This window comes from Macaca fascicularis, chromosome 7 (assembly GCF_037993035.2).
Source record: "Macaca fascicularis isolate 582-1 chromosome 7, T2T-MFA8v1.1".
NCBI classification, from domain to species: domain Eukaryota; kingdom Metazoa; phylum Chordata; class Mammalia; order Primates; family Cercopithecidae; genus Macaca; species Macaca fascicularis.
Window position 1 is genome coordinate 7,104,794 of NC_088381.1, and position 26,735 is coordinate 7,131,528.

Genomic DNA, 26,735 nt, shown 5'->3' on the forward strand with positions numbered 1-26,735 from the left:
TTCATTTAACACGATGTATCTAAAATATGATTGTTTCAACATGCAGTCAATACCAAACACGTAGTGAGGTATTTTATGTCTGTCTTTGTTGTTCTAAGTCTTTGAAATCCTGCTACACACCTCGTTTTCAGCTCTCATGTCACAGTGAACACTAGCGTGCCATCTCACACTCACAGCGTGTCTCCATTCACCCTGGCCACATATCAGGGGCACAACAGTCTCAGGTTACCAGGGTCTACCATGCAGGACAGCTCCGCTCTCGAATATCGGGAAGTTTGTTCTTGTAGAGCTGGATCATGCTGGAAAGATTTTACTACAATTTTTTTTTAATTCATAATGGAGATGTTTAGACTTTAGAGTTCTATGTTAGTCTTCTTCATGGTTACATAGTCCATGATTTGGTATATCATTAATTGTTTTAATCAGTCCCCAAGGTAGACTCACACAAAAGTGGAGGTTTCCAATTTTTCACTTAGTTTAAAATACACTGCAACAAACATCCACACATTGCCTATTTACATGCAAAAGTATTTCCAGATGATAGATCTGTAGAAGTGGAAGTGCTGGGTCAAAGACAGGTATGCACCCTTTGCTCTGAGAGGCAAGCCAGTTCTTAGCCAAGCCAGCCACCCATCCGCCTTGGGGTTTGGACCTTGTTCCCTTAGAGGTAAAAGCAGAGTTGCACTGGATACCCTCCATGGTTCCTAAATGCTCAGTTCCATGGCCCGAAGGGTGGCAATTGCTGCCAATGCCTTTGGTGGATGTGGTCTTGGGTGGGTGGGTGACAGCTGCCTGCTGCCGCTGGAAGGCAGGCCTGTATCGGGCAGACAAGCAAATCGACCACACACACCTTGTCTAGGTCAGCAGAAAACACTCAGAAAAGACCCCAACTCTTTTATTTGTAGAATTGCTCTTTGGCTACTTTTCATGAATATGGATCATTCATTAAATGTTATCATAGTAAAAGAGCAGAGCAGCAAGGGGCCCGGCAGTCTGATTCCCGTGCTGGCAGCCTCCACCGTCATGCTGAGCTATGGTGAAAGCCTAGGGTTCCACCCGCCCTCCCCTCACTCCTGCTGATGTGCACCCTTTCCCCACCCTGGTGGCCCCAGCAAACATCACAGTCCTTGAGGGCCAAGAGGCTTGGGTACCCAGATGCCCACACCTCACAGGCCTAGTGCCTGGGCACTCTGGTGAGGCACTTCCCTGGACTGTGGGAGCCCTGCTAGAGGAAGCTCGAGGGCAGGGACCTGGATGGGTAGTAAAGGACAGAGAGTATCTGGAAAGGAGAGGGTACTACCTGTGGGAACCAGGCAGGCACAGGAGGCTGGCCCTAAGCCTTTTCGCCTCTCTCCTGTGGACACTGGCTGCACCCGCCTAGCCCCTGACAACCAGACCAGGCACTCAGGCAATGAGGGGAGCTCCTTAACACAACACCTTCCCAACTGCTATGCTCTTCTGAGTGAGCTGGCCAGGTGACACTGGCCAAAGCAGGAAGGGGAGCTGTTGAGAGGCCCCAAGATCCTTGCTGGAATCCTCAGGTTCCCAGACAATCAGGGTAGACCCGGTGATGGGAGAAGGAGATGGGGACACGCATGCATCCGAAGCTATGAGATTCTGCTTCTCTCTCCTCTTTTTGTTTATTCTTTTATGTTATTGCTAAATAAAGTATTTTAAAAAGTGTGTAAGACGTCTGCACACAGTTTAGAGAATGATAAAGCAGATCCCTGTGTTCTCATATGGGGCCCTTTCCCACTGCACTCCTTCCCTCCCAGAGGCAGCGCTGCCTGACTTCTGCGGGGCTCGTTCCTGGCTTTGCTTGCTCGCTTGCTTTCTTTTCTTTCTTCCTTTTTCTTTCTTTCTTCCTTTTTCTTTTTCTTTCTTTCTTTTTCTTTCTTTCTTTCCTTCTTTCTCTTTCCTTCCTTCTTTCTCTTTCTTTCTTTTCTTTCTCTCTTTTTCCCTTTCTTTTTCTTTCTTCCCTTCCCTCCCCTTCCCTTCCTTCCTTTTCTTCTCTTTATTTTTTTTGAGACAGAGTTTTGCTCTTGTCGCCCAGGCTGAAGTACAGTGAAGCTATCTTGGCTCACTGCAACCTCCACCTCTCAGGTTCAAGTGATTCTCCTGCCTCAGCCTCCCAAGTAGCTGGGATTACAGGCACCCACTACCACGCCTGGCTGTTTTTTGTATTTTTGGTAGCGATGGGGTTTCACCATGTTGGCCAGGCCAGTCTGGAACTCCTGACCTCCAGAGATCCACCCACCACAGCCTCCCAAAGTGCTGGGATTACAGGTGTGAGCCAATACGCCTGGCCCCTGGCTTTTCTTTATGTTTCATTTAGTTTAGTTTTGAGGTTTACATATTTATTTATTTATTTATTTATTTATTTATTTATTTATTTAGAGATGGAGTCTCACTCTGTTGCCCAGGCTGGAGTGCAGTGGCGTGATCTCAGCTAACTGTAACGTCTGCCTTCCAGGTTCAAGTGATTCTCCTGCCTCAGCCTCCCGAGTAGCTGGCTACTCCGCTAATTTTTGTATGTTTAGTAGAGACGAGGTTTCACCATGTTGGCCAGGTTGATCTCGAACTCCTGACCTCAGGTGATCCAGCCGCCTCAGCCTCCCAAAGTATTGGGATTACAGGCGTGAGCCACTATGCCCAGCCGTGTTTTTGAATAATTTATTGAGATGAAATTTGTGTCACATAAAATTGACCACTTTCAAGTGACCAATTGAGTGGTATTTAGTATAGTCACAAGGTCGTGCAACTACCTTGTCTCTCTGTCCTTACTTCCAACACTACAAAGTAAAACCCCCTACCCATTAAGCAATTCCTCCCCATTTCCCCTCCCCGTGGCTTTGCCCCTGGAAACTAGTTTGTGCTTTGTCTGTATGGATTTATCTATTCTGAATGTTTCATCTAAATGGAATCATACATATGTCACCTTTTGTGCCTGGCTTCTTTAAGTTAGCATCGTGTTTCCAAGGTTCACCCATGTTGTGGCATGCTTCAGAACTTCATTCATTTATGTGGCTAAATAATACTATTTTGTTTGTATAACATATACTACAATTTGTCCGTTCATCCACTGATGGACATGTGAGCTGTTGCCACCTTTTGGCTGTTATGAATGGTACTGCAATGCTACATGTTTATTTGAGTCTGTTTTCACTTACCTTGTGTATATACCTAGGAGTAGAATTGCTGGGTCATAGGGTAATTCTGCCTTTAACTTTCTGAGGAACTGCCAAATCATTTTCCAAAGTGACTCTACCATTTTACATTTCCACCACCAATGTCTAAAGGTTCCAATTACTCCACATCCTTGCAAACACTGGTTACTATTTTTTATTTTGGGATGTTTCTTATTATAATCATCCTAGTAGGAGTAAAGTGGCACCTCATTATGGTTTTGATTTGCTTTTCCCTAATGTCTAAAGATGTTGAGCATCTTTTCATGTGTTTGTTGGCCATTTGTATATCTTCATTGGAGAATTGTCTATTCAAGTCCTTTGCCCAGTTTTTAATCAGGTTGTCTTTTTGTTGTTGAGTTGGAAGAGTTCTTTTATATATTCTGGATATTAGACCCTTGTTAGATTTGATTTGCAAATATTGTATTCCATTCTATAGGCTGTGGTGTGTTTTTGTTTTTTTAACTTTCTTAATAATGTCCTTTGATAAATTTGATGAACAGTTTTTGATTTTAATGAAGTTCAACTTACCTGCTTTTTCTTTTGTTGTTCAGGCTTATGGTATCACATATATAAATCTATTGGTCATGAAGATAATGAAAATTGACACATATATTTTAAGAGTTCTATGGTTTTAGCTCTTACAGTTTAGTCTGATCCATCTTGAGTTAATTTTTATAGCGAGTGTGAAGTAGGGATCCAAATTCATTCTTTTGCATGTGAATATCCAATTTTTCAAGCACTATTAGTTGAAAAGACTGTCTTTTCCCCCATTGAATTGTCTTAGCACCTTTGCAAAAAATTGGTTGGCCATAGATACATGGACTTATTTCTGAAATTTCAATCTTATTCCATTGGACTGCATGTCTGTCCTTATGCTACTACCATACTTCTTTGATTATTGATGCTTTGAAATTTGGAAATCAGAAAATGTGAGTCTTCTAACTGTTCTTTTTTCCAAGATTGCTTTGTCGGCCATGTGTGGGGCTCATGCCTGTAATCCCAGCACTTTGGGAGGCCGAGGTGGGCGGATCACTTGAGGTCAAGAGTCGGAGGACAGCCTGGCCAACACGATGAAACCCCATCTCTACTAAAAAAAAAAATTAGCTGGGCATGGTGGCACATGTCTGTAGTCCCAGCTACTCTGGAGACTGAGGCACAAGAATCACTTGAACCTGGGAGGCAGAGGCTGCAGTGAGCCGAGATCATGCCACTTCACTCCAGCCTGGCAACAGAGCAAGACTCCATCTCAAAAAAAAAAAAAAATTGCTCTGTCCATTTAGCCCATTGCAATTCTTGAACACAGGATGTCTTTCTATTTATTTATTTATGTCTTCTTTAATTTCTTTTAGCAAGGTCTTGTTGCTTTCCTTGTACAAGCCTTTCACCTCTTTGGTTAAATTTATTTCTAGATACTTTCTGATTTTTGATGATATAAATTGAATTGTTTTTGCTGTACAGAAGTATACCCAATTTTTGTGTGGAGATCTTTCACCCTCCACTTTTACTATATTAGTTTATTAGCTCTAATAGCTTTTTTTGTGGATTCTTTGGGGCTTTTCTTATTTATTTTTGAGACAAAGTCTCACTTTGTCGCCCAGGCTGGAGTGCAGTGGCACGATCTGAGTTTACTGCAACCTCTACCTCCTGGGTTACAGTAATTCTTCTGCCTCAGCCTCCTGAGTAGCTGGGACTACAGGTGTGTGCCACCGCACCTACATAATTTTTTTATTTTTAGTAGAGACAGGGTTTCACCATGTTGGCCAGGCTGGTCTCGAACTCCTGATCTCAGGTGATCTGCCCCCCTTGGCCTCCCGAAGTGCTGGAATTACAGGTGTGAGCCACTGCGCCCGGGCTCTTATTGTTTTATTTTGAACTTCATCTGTATTTCTAAATAATGCATTGTTTAGCTTCACCTGCTTTTGAACTTTATACAAATGGAATCACACTGTGTGTATCTTTGACAACTCAATTCTTTTCTTCTGTGCTGTGTTTGAGGAGTCACCCATATGGTAGCTGGAGTTTGTCTGTTCTCGCTGCTGTGTGATATTCCAGCGGGACTAGACGGCAATGTACTCGTACATGCTACCGCGGCTGGGCATCTAGGCGGCTCTCTGTTGAGTGTTTACGAACAGTGCGGTCTCCTGGAACATACATACATGCACAAGTATATCTGGAGTAAACCTCAGTGTGGAAGTGCTGGGCTGTGGAGGATGCGCCTGCTCCACTTCCTGAGACAATGAGAAATCGTTTTCTGTCCTCCTCAAAGGGGGAGGCTCAAAAGCAAATGCCCATTTTGGAGAAAACATTTTGAATCTGCCAAAGGAGACCCTGAGTAACGAGGGACAGGGCTGGGGGTCTGGGCCTGGCTGCCTGGCCGCGTGGCCGGCCTGGGCTGGTGGCTCCACTGTGATGCTCCATCTTCTCTCTTGGTGCCACTCGCCTCCCAGGGCCCCTACCAAAACCCTGACTCCTCCATAGCCCCAGTTTCTTCATTTGTAAAACCAGGAGAGCTGGCGGTCTCTGCAGACTTACAACGCACACATACCACACCTTTATTCTGTGGGACAGTCACGGTGGTCACCACAGTAAAGAAATGAGACCCCGCACTCTGCCTTCCCCTGCTGTTCCCACTCCCAAGAGCATTTTCCCCAGAGCTCCTGCCTGGACCAATCCTCTCATCCCGCAGGGCTAAGCCAATGCCCCACCTTACCCCACCCCTCAAGAGCCTCCTAATCTTCCAGAGAGAAAAACCTTCTCCCTCATCCCGGCCCCTCCTGACCCACCTGGGAGCTCCGAGGGGCTGAGTCCCCTTGACACATCTGGAGCCGGCGGAGCCCACCACGTTTAAGAGGGCTCTGCAAGCTAACCGTTGAGCCACGTGCATGCTGGGCTTTTTGTGTGACATTCAAAGTGGTCCAGGTTACACAGGCCCCACGGAACTTTTGAAGATATTTTTTTTCCCCATAACCCTCCCAAGTTTTACAAGCTGAGTTGTGAGATGTGTGGGAACTATAAATATACGAGCAGCCCAGACACTGACCATGAGTCACCAGTCACCGCAGACCACACTGGGTTAGGACAGTCCCAGAGGAACACAGCGTACATATGAACCCCTTTGGGGGGTCTTGCCCGCCCTCGCCACCATGTGCCACTCCCCATCCTTCTCTGCAGGACCACTCCCACCTGGCCTGCCTGCCAGGAGCAACCCCTGCTGCTCACAAGTCCAGCCCTTCAGGAGTGCCCGCCAGTGCCTTTCCCTGCCCTTCGGATCTGCCCCATCCTGGGTCTTCATCCCTCAGAGCCGACTGCTGCGAACTGGCCAACCTGCTAAACCTGAGAGGTGCTCACTGACTTCACATGTGCGTGCTGGTCCCCAGCAGCCCCAGAAGTGCATTTAACAGGGATGGTGACATTGTCCACAAAGGGCAGAGTGGGCAAATACTTGCAAAAGCCTTGGAAAAACACAAACCAAGACTTACGTCCAGCACTGTTAGGGCTGATGATTGGGCTGTGAGTTCTGGAGTGAAGGGTTTCTGTCTCACTGTGTCCCATTCTCCAGGACAGTGGGTGAGGCCCGGGTTTCACTCTCAGCTCTGCCATCCCACTGGCCTCCTGCTTCCTTGGCCATGGATGAGAGAATTGCAGACAATGTCATGAGTCCCCCCAACCTACCCAGCAGATCCCAGCCATTGAAACAGAAGCAGAACTCTTACCCTCCTTGCACTTTTTTTTTTTTTTTTTAAACCAGCTAATGCTTAAGAAACTTGAAAATCGTTTACTGAATACAATCTCTGCTAGACATTGGGCTTGAAGTTGTACACACTTAATCACACTTAATCCTTACAGAAACCATGAAAAATCAGCCTCATTACCCCATGTCATAGACAAGCTAATCAAGACTCACGCAAGTTAAGTAAGTTGGCCAAAGTTATAAAGAAAAGAAATGGTGGATCTGGGAGCTGACTTAGGTACGTCTAAATCCAAAGTTCTCCTTCCACCACACTGTTTATACTGTGTTTTTACTTTAAGAGAACCTTTAAAAGCTTAAACCCAAAGAAATGACCTTAATAGTAAAGGTTTCCGGCACCATTCAGGCCTGTTGGGAAGATTTTTTTTTTCCAGGGTGCAGTTTCTTCCTTCTTTTTTTTTTTTTTTTTTTTTGAGATGGAGTCTCTCTCTGTTGCCCAGGCTAGAGTGCAGTGGCACAATCTTGGGTCACTGCAACCTCTGCCTCCCAGGTTCAGGTGATTCTCCTGCCTCAGCCTCCCGAGTAGCTGCCATTACAGGCGCCCACCACCACACCTGGCTAATTTTTGTATTTTTAGTAGAGATGGGGTCTCACCATGTTGGCCAGGCTGGTCTCGAACTCCTGACCTCATGAGATCTGCCTGCTTCGGCTTCGCAAAGTGCTAGGATTACAGGCGTGAGCCACTGCGCCCGGCCCCAGGGTGCAGTTTCATATGGAAAATACCACATGGAATCACTCCTAGAAAGCAAGAAGGCCGGGGACAGCCACACTGGGGAACACCATGCAGCTGGTTGAAGGGTGAGGAAGCTCTCTGTGTAATGACTCAAAAAGACTCCCATAATTGTTGCTAACGTTTCCTTTTAAAAAGTCCTTAACAAGAGCATGTGTGTTGAGAAGCAAGAGAAAATAGCTGAAGGGAACGCAGCAGAGTGTTCACGCAGGTTACCATTGGGGGCTAAGCTTGCAGAGGGAAAAAAAGAATCACTTTTTTGTTTCAATATCTCCGTGTACTTCCAATTTGTTCCACTGAGCACATATTAGTCTAGGGTTTTTTCATTTATTTGTTTTAAATTTTAAGCAAAGAAAAACCACACACACACACACACACACACACACACCATAGTCACTTCCCACCCTGACACGGTGCTCCAGGCCAGTCCAGGATCATCTGCCCCAGGTGACATCAGCTCCCTGTGCACCGCACGGCACAGGTGTCCCTTCACAGGGGCAGGCAGGAGTGCATTCCGTGGTGTTCTGGGACCCAAAGCTTACGCATTTTGGGGACACCATATTGAGGAAAATGATACTAATCTATATCTAAAGCAAGCTCCAGGCATTGCAGAGGTGGTGCAAGTGTGGGCCCTGGAGCTTCCTCAACCATGCGGTGAACCGTCCCAGGGCAGCTGGCCCTTCTCATCAATTACACACTCCCCCCAGCCAGTGACCCCGGGCCTCCTCGAGTTACAGCACCCCAGGCACCTCTGAGGCCTGTCTCGGTCCCCCATTCACCACAGCCCAAAAAATGTGCGGTTGCACACAGGCCTCCCCACTGTTCTCCAGCAGTGATGTCAGCCAGCACAAGGTCAGCAGGCCATAGTCACCAATGACCTGTTATAGGCACCAAGCCAACTCCTACTGAATTCTGTGGAGGAAGGAGCAATATATATTTCATAGACACTTACCAAATTTCCTCCCGGATTTTGAACCAAGTGAGACAAGTTAATGAAACTTCTACAACCAAAAAAACATTGACTATATATAAAGCCTCCCATTACCCGACATGTTGGCCCACCATTGTTAACCCTCAGAAACCCACCCAGTTGGGGACACGCTCGCCGCACGGCCAGAGAATTATGAGCTGCCTGGAAATGACCACTCCTATTGCACAATAATGCAAGACCATAAGACAAACAACACCAGCCTGTCTTCAGTTTCCATACTGTGTTCATCATGAATTTCCTGCATTGATTTTTATTTTTTAAAAATACGGCATTAAATGTCACTAATCCTAATTACCGGATTTCTGATACCCCAGATGAGTGCCTCACTTGCCTCACCCTCAATCTAGCCCTGCCCATCACCCAAGAAACCACTGGGAGCCCAACTGCATCCCGCCAGCTCACCCATCTTCCAGGTACTTTTGCCAACAGACTTCTGGTGGGCAGACGCTGATCTCCTCCTAGGTGTCCAGGTGCTAACACTCCGGTCAGGTCACCTCCTCTGGCGCATGCCCCCAACACGATGAACTTAACATTTTTTGAAACCTTGGCTTGGAAGGCCCCCACAGATAGCAGGAAGCTGAGTGCAGCACGTATGGTTAATCTCACATGATTGCCCCCAAATCCCAAGGGGACTTAGCGTGAAATGCCCACCATATTCCCTCAGTCTGGCATGTCCAGAGTTTGTTCCTTCGGATGTTCAGATGTGTCTGCAGTTTCTTCCTTCTGGTGGGTTTGTGGTCTTTCTGACTTCCAGTGTGAAGCCGCAGACCTGCGCAGTGGGTGTTATAGCTCTTAAAAGTGGTGCACACGCAGAATAAGCAGCAGCAAAATTTATTGCAAAGAGCAACAGAACAAACCTCCACCCTGGAACAGGACATAGCAGCTTGACCCTGCTGGCTAGGGTGGCCAGTTTTTATTCCCTTATTTGGCCCCACCCACATCCTGCTGATTGGCCCATTTCACAGAGAGCTGATTGGTCCATTTTACAGAGTGCTGATTGGTCCATTTTTACAGAGTGCTGATTGGTGTGTTTACAGACCTTTAGCTAGACACAGAGTGCTGACTGGTGCGTTTTTACAGAGTGCTGATTGGTGTGTTTACAAACCTTTAGCTAGACACAGAGCGCTGATTGGTGTGTTTACAATCCTTTAGCTAGACAGAAAAGTTCCCCAAGTCCCCACCCCACTGAGAAGCCCAGTGGGCTTCACCTCTCACAAGGACTAGAGTGGAGCCCAGATATCTGCATTTCCAGTTTAAAATGTTGTTTTAACTGTGGTAAAATACACATAACATAAAATTTACCATCTTGCCAATTTTTAAATGTACAGGTTGTGTTAAGTACGTTCACATTGTTGTGCAACCAATCCCCAGAACTCTTTTCATCTTAGAAGAGGGAAACTCTACCTGTTCCTCCCTCCCACCAGCGCCTGGTGGCCACTATTCCATTTCCTGTCTCTCTCAGTTTGACTGCTCTAGGTACTGCATATCACACAGCAATTGTCTTTTTGTGACTGACTTATTTCACTTAGCACCATGTCCTCAAGGTCCATCCCTGTTGTGGTATGTGTCACAATACCCTTCCTGCTGAATCATATTCCACTGTGTGGATAGATCACATTTTGTTTATCCACTCATCTGTCAATGAAAATCTGGCTTACTCCTATCTCTTGGCTATTGTGAATAATGCTGCTATGAACACAAGTGTAAAAATCCCTATTGAGGCCAGGTGCACTGGCTCACGCCTGTAATCCCAGCACTTTGGGAGGCCGAGGCCTGTGGGTTATGGAGACCATCCTGGCTAACACGGTGAAACCTTGTCTCTACTAAAAATACACAAAAAATTAGCCGGGCATGGTGGCGGGCACCTGTAGTCCCAGCTACTCAGGAGGCTGGGGCAGGAGAATGGTGTGAACCCACGAGGTGGAGCTTGCAGTGAGCCAAGATCTTACCACTGCCCTCCAGCCTGGGGGGCAGAGCAAGACTCTGTCTCAAAAAAAAAAAAAAAAAAAAAAAAAAAAAGAAATCCCTGTTGAGACCTGCTTAACTGCTGGATCATAGGATAATCCTGCGTTTCATTTTCGAGGAACTGCCATACTGGTTTCCACAGTGGCTGTACCCTTTTACATTCCTGCCAGCAGTAAACAAGTTTTCCAATTTCTCCACATCCTCGCCAGCACTTGTTATTTCCTGTTTTTTCAGAGTATTCATCCTAATGGACATGAGGTGGTATCTCACTGTGGTTTTAATTTTTATTTCTCCAGTTAAGATGAGTGATGCTGAGCATCTTTTCATGTTTGTTGGCCATTCATACATCTTCTTTGGAGAAATGTGTAAAGTCCTTTACCCATTTTTTAATCAGTTTGTTCATTTGTTTGCTGTTACTGGGTTGTAGGGTGTTCTAAATATTAATATATTTTTAATATTAATCCCTTATCAGACATATGATTTGCAAATATTTCCTGCCATTGCATACGTTGTCATATATCTACGTTTTTAACAACCTCACTTGGACCAGCAGAGGAATGCTTTGAAGAATGCTGGCACAGAATCTGTGGGCCCCTTTCTAGAAGCAAGTTTCTGGGCCGGGTTCCACCTAGGAGCAGGGCCCAAGGGGAGGAGACAGGGAGGAGTGCTGGCACCACTCAGCCCCTGGGGCCCCTGCTAGGAGAGGTGGGGATGCTGACCTGAGCACCCACATGCACCCAGAAACCAGGGCCTTGCCCATTTACAGGGCACATCATGTCCCTGGTCACCACCCCTAGAAAAAGCATGATGCCAAAAAGCCAGGGCCATGCCTGGGTCCCCTCTGTGACGGGGAAGGGGGCTGCACACATCTGCAAGGCGCAGGTTGTGTTAGAAGCACTTGCCTGGCTTATCTCTGCGTGACCATGGAAATGGGGAGCAGTGGAGTCTGACGCCAGTAGGTGCGTGCCTCGCAGGAGCTCCCTGCTGTGCTGGCTCCACCTGAGGGGCTAGAGGCCAACCTCACTGCTCTCCCTCTCCTCCCCTCCCTTCCTCCCAACCTGGGCTGATGCCCCATGGTTCTCCCCACAGCCCCCAGGTGTTCACCAGCGGTCCGACCCTTTTCTTCAGGTCCAGCAGATGCCCTCGCTGGAGTTATCTGCTTGTGACAGCACTTGTTTGTGACCAGTGTGAAGGCAGTTCTCTGAAGGGTGAGAGAATTACAAAATCCAATACCCAGACTATTTTCCTTTGCTTTTCTCCTGGGAACGGTCAGAGATCAGTGATCGTATGAGTTAGTCCCACAGGTCTTCACTGCAGAACATTGCACACCCATCAGTCTGGGCCTGGGGTCTTTCTCCAAGTGTGAGGCCTTGGCTGCGGGTCCAGGGTACCTTTTCTGTCAGTAGTAAAAAAAAAAATGAGAAGCAGATATCAAAGGTTCAAAAGCCTGACCCTGGCTGCTGTCTGTGGCCAGCCTGGATAATTCAGGGTCTGCATTGCAGCTCTTCTGTTTTTGTTTGGTTTTGTTCTCCTAATTGAATATTTGCACTAACCAGGTCAGGGCTAACTAGTAACACCCTGCATTCTGCCCAAAAAATCAGCAACCCCATTACCCGTGATGAGGGTGGCCTGGCAGGAGGCAAAATCGACAAGTGTTCCTGGTATCTGGCCAGCACCACCTTGAATTAGGACATCAACACATGTGATTGGATTGTAAATCATGTAATGACAACTGCAATGAAAACTCCAAAAACAAACGGGCATGTGCTCACATTTTCACAGTAAAACTCCAACAATGTTGACAAAATCTACTGTTTGCATTCTGATACGACTTTCTTCCATTTTGTGATCTTTTTATTGCTCTTAATTATGACTGTTAGCATTAGAGACACACCCTCTGACTCCATTATTTGCAATTGCAGCTTAAATATGCATATGTCCTAAATGATGGAATGATAACCAGCAGTGCCATTGGAAAATGAAAATATCAGTGATGCTGCAGAAATGCCAAAGATGTAACTATGAGGCTGGACTCGGAACTGGCCATAGTTGGGGAGACTTTGGACTGAGGCATCCTGGTATTGGCTGGGTGACCCTCGGCACATTCTCCTTTTCCTGTTTTTTAAAATAAGCTATGTTAGTCTTTACAAAATTAAAAACACAACATGAACAATGAAGAAAGTAAAGAAAAAGTCTGTATCCTCTCCCACAACCACAAAATGAACAAGTTAATGAATTTCCTTCCTTTCTTCCTAGCCTTATTTTGTATTCACTATAAAAAGAAAAAATGTTGGCTGGGCACGGCAGCTCACACCTGTAATCCCAGCACTTTGGGAGGCTGAGGCAGGTGGATCACCTGAGGTCAGGAGTTCAAGACCAGCCTGGCCAACATGGTGAAACCCCTTCTCTACTAAAAAATACAAAAAAAAAAAAAAAAGTAGCCAGTCATGGTGGCGGGCGCCTGTAGTTCCAGCTATGCAGGAGGCTGAGGCAGAGAATCGCTTGAACCCAGGAGGTGGAGGTTGCAGTGAGCCAAGATCACGCCACTGCACTCCAACCTAGGCAACAGAGCTAGACTCTGTCTCAAAAAAAAAAAAAAAAAAAAAAAAAAAAACGCCAGGCACGGTGGCACACACCTGTAATCCCTGCACTTTGGGAGGCCAAGGTGGGCGGATCATGAGGTCAGGAGATGGAGACCATCCTGGCTAACACGGTGAAACCCCATCTCTACTAAAAATACAAAAAAATTAGCCGGGCGTGGTGGCGGGCGCCTGTAGTCCCAGCTACTCAGGAGACTGAGGCAGGAGAATGGCGTGAACCCAGGAGGTGGTGGAGCTTGCAGTGAGCGGAGATCATGCCACTGCATTCCAGCCTGGGTGACAGAGCGAGACTCTGTCTCAAAAAAAAAAAAAAGAAAAGAAAAGAAAAGAAAAAATGTCTTATTAAGAGCACTTTTCACAATAGCCAAAAGTGGAAACAACCCAAATTCATCAACTGATGAATTCATGTAATGGAATATTACAGAGGCATAGAAAGGAGTAAAGTCCTGAGCTGCACTACCTGGATGACCCTTGAAAACATGACGCTGAGCAAAAGGAGCCAGACACAAAAGGCCACACATTGAATGATTCCATTCATATGAAGTGCCCAGAATAGGCATATCCATAGAGACAGAAAGTGGATTTGTGGTTGCCGGGAGCTGGGCGGGGTCAGGGAGGAGTGAGGAGTGACTGCTAATGGTTACAGGCTTTTTTTTAGGGGTGATCAAAGTGCTCTGGAATTAGGTAGGGGTGATGGTTTCACAGTCTTAGAACTATATGTAAAACGCTGAACTGCAGACTTTAAAAGGTGAATTTTAGGGTATGTGGATCATATCTCGATTTTTTAAAAAAGAAAGCACAAAGAAAAATATCACTGTCTTTAAAGATCCAGCTCTGTTTCCTGGACTCTAGTCTATAGGAGGGTCTCTTGGTGTCCCCAGAGGAGAGCCCCTGGGAGAGAAGAGAGTTAGAAACCCGGAGGGAAAGGGAACCCCGGCCCAGGAGACAGGTAGGCTGCGACCACCTCCAGCATTCCCTGCAAGCCAGCCCTGTCACCTTCCTGAGGACGGGGATGATGAAGCAGAGGACACTAGGTTTCAAAGCTCTTCCATGCATGATGTCACTAGGCTCTCACACCAGCCTGTGGGGCAGACGAGAGGGCCATCATTGTCCTCATTTTGCAGGTGACGCTCCACAAGATGGGACCGAGGTGACCCTCAGCTGGGCCCTCCTACCTGTGCTCTCTGCAGCTAGGGGCAGGAGGCTGCATGTGATGTGACCTGAGAGTATCCCTGAGAAGCCAGAGCAGGACTCTCAGCGGAACCACCCAGAAATGGCCAGGTGGACCGAGGCCAGGACCATTGGCAGTGGCAGTGGAGTGAGCGGGTGGGAGGGTGGAGCCGGAAGGAGTGATTGTGGCTTTTCATCCTTTCTGCATATGAGGCTGGGCGGCTTGTGCTCTGGCTGGCAGGCTTGTTTGATTCTCCCACATGAAGAGTTTCAGGCACGCAGGTGCTGCCCCAGGTGGGGCCCACAGGTGCCCATAGGAGCCAGGCAAAGGCAGGTCCCAGGGAGCTGTCAGTGCAGATGTGGGAACCCGCTGCCACCTGCAGCCGTGCTGGGACACCAGCCAGCGTTCCCACATCCTGAGGGCTTTCAAGAGAAGCCATAAGTATAATCTTCCTCTTGGTTAATAATGGCAGCTAAATGTAGTTTTTATAAAAGGGTCAAACCAAGCCCATATGTGGGCCACATGTAGCTGTGGGAATGAGAGTTTGAGTTGTCTGCTCTAAATATATATACAAAACAGGCAGTTTCTTCTGGATAAACTGGTCCACACATCATTCATTTCATTGTGGGGTTTGCTTGTTAATTTTGGCCCAAGACACAGGGCTTTGGCCTCGCCCGGCAGTGCACCAGCTCTTACATTCAGAAGCCACTTCCCCGAGCCATGTCTTCCCAGACCAAAGTCACACCCTGTCTTTGCAGCCTCCCTCCTTGTCTCGGTCCAACCTTCTCAAGGTATCCCCCTGCACCCTCCTGTACCCCTCCTCGTGGGTCACCCCCACCTGTGTGTGTAAACACCTTCTAGAAGATCAGATTGTTAAAGCACCCCATGACCCTTCATTCCACTCCAGCTCCCACCATTTCTGGGCTCCCCTTCAGGGGAAGACTTCTCCTCGGGGTTGACACTTGCTGTCCACACTTCCCCGGCCCTCTCGCTCTAAAACAACGTAAACACCCAGAGAATAACATGACAATGTGCACCTGAGCAACCCCCACCCAGATGGAACAAAGGTTTCCTTGGCCATGTTTGTAGCAGATATTTCTTTCTTTAAAAAATAAATAAGTACAGAACTGGCAGAATATTTCCCATTGCCCTTTAGCCTGCTCCTCTTGGACTTTCTTCCCGCAGCCTCCCCGTGGCCCTTCATGGACACGTGGTCCTGGCTACAGATGAAAAATCGCTGGGTCCTCAGCAGGGCAGTCATATTGGATAATGACCAGGATTGCATTTAAATCTAGTACCTCCCAGATACTGTACAGATATGCTCCCAGCTAAGGCTCAAAACCACTCAAAGCCATTTCTGTTTCAGAGATGAGAAAATCACAGCTCAGAGGGGTTGGGGGCATGGTGGCAGTGCCAGCAGTCCGCCTCCAGGACGACCTCCACTGTCCCTTCACTCAGCCAGTGTATGCAGACTTCCTAGCGGGGACGAGCGCTTTTAAAATCTCAGTGGGATTTCTATCTCCAGCGCCAGCGCTCCTATCATCCTCATCCAGCACAGAGGCTTTCAAAATAACCATTTCTGATGGACTGGATTATTTAGCACGAGTGGGCAGTATCTCACCTAATGGGCGTGGGACGGTTCTGAAGGGTTTGTGAACAAACCACAGGAAGCCTTGCTCTCTCCTTTAATTTCACAAGCACAGGTGGTGGCTCCTGCAGGGTCTCCCCTGCAATGGGGTTATCGTTGCATTGAAACTTGCGTGACCAATCTGTAAGGAGTCAGGGCGGGTTCAGCCGTTTGTTATGACCTTGGCATTGTTCAGCCTCAGAGTGTGGCAGGAGGGGAAGGAGGAAAGTTTGACTGAGGGGCCTCCACCCATTGCCTTTCACCTGCACACTAAGTCTGAGCAGATTCGGGAGACCGGGCTCCTCCCTGGGTTAGCAGTGCCTCTCCTGGGGTAACCTGGCTTACTTTGTGTTTGCCCTGCTGGCAAGTGCAGGCTGCAGGGCTCTGCTGCTGTAGGTGGCATTACCAAGGGCTGAGCAGGTGGCGCTGCTCCACCGGGAGATTGAGTAAACCACTGAGTCATTAGGAGATGTTGAGCTCTCGCCAGGCACTCCTGGAGGCACAGGGGATCCAGCAGAGAACTGAAGGGGGCTGCTGCCTCTGTGGCTTTGGTGCGAGGTTGGGGAGGAGGGGAGAGGGAGAAGGTGGGGGAGAAGGTTTATGGAAAACAGGGCGCAGGGTTTGGGGTAGATGGGAAGTCAGGGAGCCCTGGTGAAGAGGCCACAGTGGAGCAGAGACTGGAACAAAGAGAGGGCTGGATTTGTTCATCTTGCTTCCCAAGAAAGAGGCTGCAGGCAAAGTGGCTCTTACTCCTCTTGTTTCTCCTCATAGGTTCTAGAAGATTTCTGAGGACTCAGCAGTAACTTGCAGGGCTGGACTGAGGCTATTTCCTTGTATCAACTTTTTAAAAACGAATGGTTAATACCTAAGTAAAGCACTTCCACCCTACCCACCCCCCGAGAAAGTACGTTAGTCACATGCTAGCGTTTTTGTTAGGAAAAGACGAATTTCCAGTTGAAGCAGAGGGAAGTGAGTGGATTGAGCCTGGCACGGGCCTTGGCGCCAGCTGCACTTGCCCTGGTGCCAGCTGCACTTGCCCTGGTGCCGAGCCACAGCAAGGGCTGGCGCTCGGCACTATGAAAAGCCCTCCTTTTCGGAATCTGGGGACAAATTGCAAAGCCGATGCCCTTCACTGGCATGATAGGGAGGAGACCAGGGGCCCTGCCTTGCCTTGAAGGAGGCATCTAAACACCCCTAGTGATGGAACAGACTTAGCCACAAAAGCAAGTGAGGGGCACGTTGTTGCTCCGTCATCCGCCGGTGGCATTAAGTCCTGTGGGGCAGGTTGCGTTTCCTCCTTTCACGACGAGGGGCCTGAGCCTAAGAGCTCAGAGCCTGGGCTTTAGTTTCTGATTCCCCATGCTGTGCTGGCACAGGTTTCCTGGGCAGCGCCCCAGCACTGGTTTCTTACGCTAGGGCGGAGAGGGGCTGCCAGGGAAAGTGTGGGAAAGGACGAGGGGTGGGGCCATGAGAGGGAACAGGGCTGGGGGCGGGGCCTGGAAGGCTGGGCTGCGGGGGCGTGGCCGTGGGAGTGAGCAGGGAGGGAGCCAGGAGCGGGGCCTTGAGAGGGAATAGGGGGCGGGGAGAGGGGCGGGGCAGTGAGAGGGAGCAGGGCTGGGGGCGGGCCCTGGAGGGCAGGGCTGAGAGGGCGGGGCCGTGAGAGGGAACAGGGGGTGGAGTGTGGGGCGGGGTCGAGGATGATGGGGGCGGACTTGAGGGCGGGGCCTGGGGGCTAGGGAAGGACTGTGCCAGATCTTGTGTCCAGCCTCTAAAATCTTTCCTCAGTTCTTCCTTGTCTTTCGCGGCCTTGGCGTTTTTGAGGAACGCAGGTGGGTTATTTCGTAGGATGGCCCTCAGCTCGGGCTGTCTGATGATCCTTCCTCCAGATCAGGTTCGGATGATGCACTTTGGGCACTTTTGTTCCTCTTGGTAAGTTTTATCCAGAGCCTCAGGATAAATATTTGTTCCATGACAGGCGATGTGCACTTTGTTTTAGGTGGTTCTCCCCAGAATTCTCCACTGTCTAGTTACTAATTTCTCCTTTGTAATTAATAAGTATCCACTGGAGATACTTTGAGATTATGTAGATACGTTGTTACTCTTCAAACTTTTTACCCACTACTTTTAGCATTCATCAAAGATTCTTGATGGTTGCCAAATGGTGATTTTCTGATTCCATCATTCCTTCCACATTTAATAGGGACTTTTCACTGGAAGAAAGAGCTTTCCCCCTCCCCTGTGCATTTATTTACATATGTATTTATATCAGTGTGGACTCATGGGTCTTTATTTAAGTCTAAAGGTTATAATTCTTCATTGTAGTCGTTTATTTTCATGCTCAAGGAATCCCAGAGAAAGCTACTGGGAGCCCCTTCAAGCAGCTACTGTGTTCTTTTGGCATGTTCCCATGTCTAAAGTAAAGTTTCCCACTTGCTGGTACAGTAAGATGTTCCAGGCTCTTCTTATACTTCCCCGTCCCAGCCCTGGATTCCTTTTAGTGGAGAATGGTATTTAGAAACCAGTATTGGAGCACAGGTGTGCTCATTGCTATTGAGGTGTTATTGTGAAGCCCATTCAGGGAGCCGGGGAATGTATGAGTGTGTAAACACACAGACATGCATGCGTATGTGCATATGTGTGTAGACATATGGCCCCAAGGTCCCTGACTGCTGATATGCATGCTTTGTGTAACCCTGTCCCTTGAGTGTGGGATGGACTGAGTGACTCAATGCTAATGAATGGGCTATGGCAAAAGCCATGGGCTGTCACTTTGGACACCAGGTTATAAAGAGACCCGGCTTCTGTTTTGCACACCCTCTTTCACTTGCGCACTCAGAGGGTGCTCAGCTGCCCCTTCGTGAGCTGCCCTGGAGAGAGTTTCCCCTGGCAAGGAGTTAAGGGAGGCCTGGGGCCAACAACCACATGAGTGTGAGCCTGGAAATGGATCCTTCTGGGTTTCATTTCTTCTTTTAAGATCACAGCCCCACCCACAGCTCAGTCAAATCCTTGTGAGAGACCAGAGTCAGAAGCACCCAGCTAAGCCACATTCAAGTCCTGGTCCATAGAAGCTGGGAGATAATACATGTTTGTTGTTCTAAGCCACTAAGATTTGGGGCAATCTGTTTTGTTAATCCATAGTTAATTAATACAATATGTTATATCTACACATATGTGTGTATGCATAGAGAGTGACCACACATACATTTATATCTGTTTTTATACCTGTCTCTATATATTATAAATCATGAGTTCACACTGATAACTTTAATTTTACCTCAGTGCTATAGGGTTCATTGTGATCTTCCCCACTTTCCATATTTGTAACTCCTTTCTCCAGCAGTGAGAAACCCAGCTCTGATCATCTGCAATATATTAATTTATTTGTTCAGTCCTAGAGGACACAAAAAACAGCTTCAGAATTGCTATCTTATGTTCCAGAAAAAATAACCTACTCATGGGAGTTCAATCTTTGTTTAGAGTTCTTGTCTTTAGTTGTCATATAGTCCAAATACTGCAACCACTATGTTATGAAAAACAAGGACTTTCCAGCTTCTCTGGGAAGTAAGGCATGAGATGCAAAGGGGAAGACGGTTTCTTTCCAGGCAGCACGTGCTGGGCTTCGCTGTCTTGCACTGGAGAAGTGTGAAACAGAAGGGAAAAATGCAAAACAGAAGGGCAGGGCAGGGCTTCAGAGGTCCCCGCTCTGTGCTTTCTTTCTCCCCTGAGCCCACACTGCCTGCCTCCCTTGCATTAGCACAAAAGCACCAACATCTGAGGCCAGCGATGTTGTTTTTAAACAGTCATTAAATTATTTACAGAGAAAAGTGTGTTGCTTTTTGAAGGCTTCTGAAGAAGGTTTGAATTATCATCATTTCTATTATTCAAAAAGCCAAGTAACAAGCCGACTTGGATCTCCCCAGAAAGGCTCAGTTTGGGGGTACTTGCAGGCCCTAATCCACACAGGGGCTCTCCTAGAGTAACAAATGGGACATCGGCATGACCCCTCTGCAGAGGGCCTCTGTGACATGCGGTTGTCACTGCAGACCTCTGCAGAGGTGACCTCCCCAGAGACAAGAGACCTCCCAGAGCAGCACTGCTGCCTGGGTAAATGCGGACATCCAGGAGGCCAGCTCCTAGCCTCACCCCACAGATAACTCAGTCCCACCCTGGTCACAGGCACATGGGGCACTCCGCATGGCGGTTGTGGGAAAGTGGCCAAGAACACGAGGTTCAACCAGCCATGGTTTCTCTAAGATCTGCCTCAGGATTGTCACATGCTAAGCACTCCACTTCCCCATGCCTGCAAGCACCCCACAAGTTCCCAGACACACACACACTACACAGGTCATACATAGTCATGCACATGCCACACTACACAGGTCATAGTCATGCACACAACACACTACAGTGCACACATACCACACACATAACACCACACACACATCACAAACACACACACCACGCATGCACACACACCCACTCAGACTCATCACACATACACACATGCATCACGATACACTCTGCACTCGTACAACACACATCCATCAGACACATACACAAACATAGCACACACACACACATCATACATTCACAAATAGCACAAATATGCACTGAGCCGGGCCTCATGGAGATCCAGCAAAGGGTGCTGGCTCTCTCCCTACCTCCCATGAACCCATCCTTGCCCCACAGCCTGCCTGCACCTACCTCCCGCCTGCAGGAACGGCTCTCCCCAGCTCTGTCCGCCAACTGACTCCACAAACCCTGGGAGGCAGACCCAGTGGGGCCCTTCAGATGCAGGCCAGTTCACTTCCCAGTGCCCAGCCTCTGTGTGAGATGTCCCTGGTGACTGAGAACAAGAGGCCATGTGGGATAAAGCCAGCAGGAACTGCTGAGCATCCAGCACCAGCAGGGCCTCCACAGGGGATTTCCCTCCCACCTCCCTCTGCTACAGGTGGCCTCCCTGAGCTGCACCCCTATCGTGCCATTTCCAGACGGTGAACAACACTTGCACTGCAGTTTTTCTCCTCGGAAATCCCCACAGCTCCCACCACAGAGCCGTGCACAAAAAATATCTTCAATAGGTGGATAGGGATGAATTAAGGTGCAAAATGAGAACCATTAAATACTACTTGCAAGCCATTTCTCTTAAAAGGTACTAGTGCTAAGATCCTTAAAGATTTGCATCCACCATTATTGCAGATGACTATTCAGATGTTGTGGGCAGACATATTGTTTTATAAAAGTATAAGAATGAACTCTGACGATGGCTTGGGAATATATTGGTCTAATATCCACTTCCCTCTCTCTTCCAGGGTCAGAAATCTTGGATAGAGAAAACCTTTTGCAAACGGGAATGTATCCTTGTAATTCCTAGCACAAAAGACCCTAACAGGTAAATTGGAAGCCACGATTAAGACATTATCCAAACCAGTGCTTGTCTACCACTGTTTTCGTGTTTGTAGGAGGCAGAAAGAGGAGTCCAAAGGTGTGGCCAGAATCCATTCCCCATGGGAGTCACTAACTAGGGAGTCACTCGGGCTCCTTGTTACTCCATTAACATGCAAATAGCTTCAGAAAAGAGTTTCCTTCCGCCACTCACCCTAATGCAAAACTCTCATAGCCAAATGGGCCTACATCATTCCTCTTAGTCTCAGCAAGATCAAGGAGTTGAGGGCTTTCAACAGGGTTCCAGGATATTTTCCAGGCCTCTTCAATAGAGTTTCATAATGTATTTAGATAAAAAGAAATTTTCATCACAGGAAAGATCTGAGCGATTGAATGAACTAGCCATAACTTTATTAAAGCATTTGGCTTGTGCACAAAACCCCAAACAATTTTATTCACTGACATGAAAATGCATCTGTTATAAGCTGAACAGAGGCCTTGTAAAGTCATGCAAGCAGAGATTAATTTAGCTAAAATGTCTCATCTCTAAGGGCAAAAGCTGTGAGACTGAGTCTGGGGGAAGAAGAACAATTTATCCATATATTCATCCAATATGAAATGCATGCAGAGAGAATCATGACACAGAAGTACACACTCTTCGAGATCACCTGGTTCAAATTTGTTTCACACAGGCAGTCACAGTCCCTCCACATCCCCAAGCTGCCCCTTGACCCACACCACCCTGCAGATTCTCCTCCCGGTTTAAACCCCAGTGATTGCCCCCCGAGGTAAAAAATGCCATTATGAAACAATGCCAACGGTCACAAAAATCTCCCCTTCATTGCATCCACATGTCCTTTCTTATTTCAATGGCACATAGGCCATCCCGGGAACTCTCCGTGCCAGCACTGCACTCCTCCATGAAGCCAGATATCCAGGCAATAGAGGGCAAAAGGTGCTTCTGGGCTCATATACAAGCCTTCTTGATGCACTCCATGCAGTCCCCAGCATGGATTTAAAAAAAAAGGATGAAAAAACCAACCATTTAAACCCTTGGAAATGATCCCAAAGACAAACGGCAAGTAAATAAATATCTTTAGAGAAAGCCAGCAAAAATTCAGTAAGAAAGGCTAGAGTCTGTGGGATCTGAACGGAGAGTTTCCTCCCTCCCCCTGCCCAGCTCAGCAAGATGGAGACTCTGCTCCAGACTGCTGCAGCCAAGAACACAGAGCTCCCTCCGCACCAGCTCCCAGTCAGGGGGCTTTCTTCCAGGGAGGAGCAGGATTTCAGCATTTCTCATCCTGTCCCCTCCCACCTGTTGCTGAGGCTGAGTCCTGGATGAATGCAGTTGAGAGACAGAGGCTCCCTTCTTCCACCCGCGCCCCACTCATGTAAGCAGCAACCATAGGAAGTGAGAGTGGCCATACTGGCTTCAGACAAAACATACTTTAAAGCAAGAAAAGGTAACTAGAGATATTAAGGACATTTTATAATGATAAATGGGACAATCCATCAGGAAATTATAACAAATATAAACATATAGGTACCTAAAACAGCACCAAAATGCAGCAAGCAAAACTGACATAAAGAAAGGAAGAAGGAGACAATTCAAGATGACAGTTGGAGACTTCAATACCCCACTTTCAATAATGGATAGATCACCTAAACAGAAGACCAACAAGGGAATAGAAAGCTTGAACAACATCATAAACCAATTAGGCTTAACAGATATCTATAGAGCACGCCACCCAATAACAATAGAAAACACATTCTTCTCAAGTGCATAGGGAACATTCTCCAGAATAGACCATGTGTTAGTCCATTAAAAAGCCTCAATATACCTAAAAGGATAAAAATAATACAAAATATGTCCTCCAACCACAATGAAATAAATTTAGAAATAAGAAATCAATAGGAGGAAAAAAATTGGAAACTCATAAATATGTGAAAATTAGCACACTACCAAATCACCACTGGGTTAAAGAAAATGTCAAAAGGTAGATTAGAAAATACTTTTAGATAAATGAAAATGAAGACATAACAAACCAAAACGTGGGAATGCAGGTAAAGTAGTGCGGACAGGGAAATTTATACCTGTAAATACCTATATTAAGAAAGATCTTTAATAAATAACATAACTTTCTACTATAAGACACTGGAAAAAGAAGAATAAACTAAACTTAAAACAAGTAGAGGGAAGGGAATAATGATTAAAGTGGAAATTAATGGAAAAGAGAATAGAAAAGTAGAGCAGTTCAATGAAATTAAAAGCTCTTCTTTAAAAAGCTCAACAAAACTAACGTATCTTTAGCTAGAGTCATAAAAGAAGAGAAAGATAAGACTCAAATGACTAGAATCAGAAATGAAAGAGGGGACATTACCACCAACTTTATAGAAATGAGTATAAAAGAATACTATGACTTACATGCAAACGAATTAGATAACTTAGATGAAATGGGAAAATTCCGAGAAATACACAAACTGCCAAAACTGACTCAAGGAAAAGTGTACAATCTGAACAGAGCTATAAGGAGTAAAGAGATAGGATTAGTAATTTAAAAAACTGCCCAAAGAAAAGCCCAGGCCCACATGGCTTCTTTGGTAAATTCTAAAAAACATTTAAGGAAGAGTTAACACCAGTTCTTCACAAACTCTTCAAGAAAATAGCGGAGAAGGCAACATTCCCCAACTCATTTAATGAGGCCAGTACTACCCAGAAACCAAACTAGACAAAGACATTACAAGATAGAAAACTATAGATCAATATATCTTATGAATATAGATGCAGAAATTCTGAACAAAATAACTATCAAACCAAATCCAGCAACATATAAAAATAATGATACACCATGACCAAGCAGGATTTATCCCAGGAATGTGAAGTTGGTTTGCATTAGAAAAATAATTAATGTAATATAGCATATCAATATGGTAGAAACAAAAATCACATGATCTTCTCAATAGGCACAGCAAAAGACTTGGATAAAACTCAACACTCTTTATAAAAAATCACTCAGAAAACCAGGAATAGAAGGGAACTTCCTCAACCCGATAAAGAACAGCTATGAAGAATCCACAGTTAACATCAGGCTTAATGGTGAAAGATTGAATGCTTTCCTCCTAAGATTAGGAACAAGGTAAGGATGTCCTCTCTCACTACTTCTACTCAACATTTTAATGGAAGTACAAGCCAAAGCAATTAAGTAAGATAAAGAAAGGAAGAAAAAGTATCGAGATTGGAAAGAGAGAAGTAAAACTCTCTGTTTGCAGATGACATAATCTTACACATAGAAAAATCGTAAGGAATCCACCAAAAAATATTAGAACTAATAAATGAATTCAGCAAGGTTGTGGCATATAAGATCAATACACAAAAATCAAGTGTATTTCTATACACTTGCAATGAACTATATGGAAATGAAACTGACAACATAATTTATATATAACTGCATCAAAAAGAATAATAGGAGGACTCACATTTTCTGATTTGAAAACTTAGTACAAAGCTACAGTAATAAAAGGACAATAATACTGGCATAGGACAGACAGATAGACAAATGGAACAGAATTGACAGTCCAGAAATAAACCCATACACCTATGGCAAATTGATTTTTGGCAAGGGTGAAAAGTACTTTCAAAGGGGAAATAGTAGTTGTCTCTTCAGCAAATGGTGCTGGAATAACTGGACAGCCACATGCAAAAGAATAGACTTGGACCCTTACCTCATGCTCTCTATAAAAGTTAACTCAAAATGGACCAAACACCTAAATGTCAGAGCTAAAACTATAAAACTCTTAGAAGAAAATGTAAGGGTAAATCATGACCTGGGATTTGGCAAATGATTCTGAGGTATGACACCAAAAACATGGACAACAAAAACAAAAACAAAAAATTGGCTTTACCAAAATTCAACACTTTGTGCTTCAAGGGATGCTATCAAGAAAGTGGAAAGACAACCCACAGAATGGGAGAAAATATTTGCAAATTATGTATCTGATAAGGGACTTGTATCCAGAATACAGAAAGAGATCCTACAATTCAATAATTAAAAAAAGATAAATAACCCAAGTTTTTCAAATGGGCAAAGGAAATGGATAGACATCTCTCCAAAGAAGATATACAAATAGTCAACAAGCACATGAAAAGATACTCGATGTCCTTATTCTTCAGGGAAATGCAAATCAAAACCACGATGATATACTGCTTCACAATCAGTCAGAAGACTAGGATGAAAAGGTAAGAGAGTGTGTGGGAGAGGATATGGAGAAATCAGAACCCTCAGACACTGCTGGTGGAAATGTACAATGATACGGCCACCTTGGAGAATAGTTTGGTGGTTCTTCAGAAGACTAAACATAGAGTAACCATATGACCCAGCAATCCCATTCCTAGTGTATACCCAAGAAAAATGAAAACATTTATCCACTCAAAAACTTGTTAACGTAAATATTCATAGCAGCATTATTCATAACAGCCGAAGAGTGCAAATAGCCCAAATGTCCATTAAATGATAAATAGATGAACAAAATGTTCATCTGTTTATACATGAGAATATTATTCAGCTATAAAAGGGAGTGAAGTACCGACACATGATACAATATGGATGAACCTTGAAAACATGCTAAGAAGCTGGTCTCCAAAGACCACATATTAGAGGACTGCCTTCATATGAAGTGTCTAGAACATGGAAGTTCACAGAGATAAAAAGTAGACTTGTGGTTGCTTATGGCTTGGGGAGGGGTGCACAGGTAGATAGATGGTGGTGAGAAGGAAGATAACTTAAAGTATGCCATGCCAAGTTTCTTTTTGAGGTGATGAAAATGTTCAAAAATTAACTGTGATGATGATTACACATATCTGTCAATACTAAAAACCATTTAATCTCTCTCTCTATATATATACACACACATATATATACACACACACACATATATACACACACACACACACACACACACATATATATATATATGCTTTTTTTTTTTTTTGAGATGGAGTCTCACTCTGTCACCCAGGCTGGAGTGCAGTGCCACAATCCCAGCTCATTGCAAGATCCGCCTCCGGGATTCAAACAATTCTTCTGCCTCAGCCTCCCAAGTAGCTGGAATTACAGACGTGCACCACCACACCCAGCTAATTTTTGTGTTTATGGTTGAGACTGGGTTTCACAATGTTGACCAGGCTAGTCTCGAACTCCTCATCTCAAGTGATCCATGTGCCACGGCCTCTGAAAGTGTTGGGATTACAGGTGTGAGCCACTACGCCCGTCCTGAATCATATACTTGAAATGTGTTGATTATGGATTATATGAATTATATCTCAGTAAAAG

General features: G+C 45.9%; 1 protein-coding gene across 3 annotated transcripts in view; it reads left to right on the forward strand.

The window, feature by feature from the left end:
- TRPM1 (transient receptor potential cation channel subfamily M member 1) overlaps window positions 1-26,735 on the forward strand; it is a 151,962-nt gene that overhangs the window by 57,815 nt on the left and 67,412 nt on the right. For 2 of the 3 annotated variants that reach the window (XM_073995380.1, XM_073995378.1), the window contains exon 2: window positions 21,333-21,412. In XM_073995380.1, the coding sequence (XP_073851481.1) occupies window positions 21,333-21,412 (80 nt within the window). Of the gene's footprint in view, window positions 1-21,332; window positions 21,413-25,576; window positions 25,643-26,735 lie in introns of all 3 variants that reach the window. The other variant, XM_073995379.1, reaches the window with a different exon arrangement.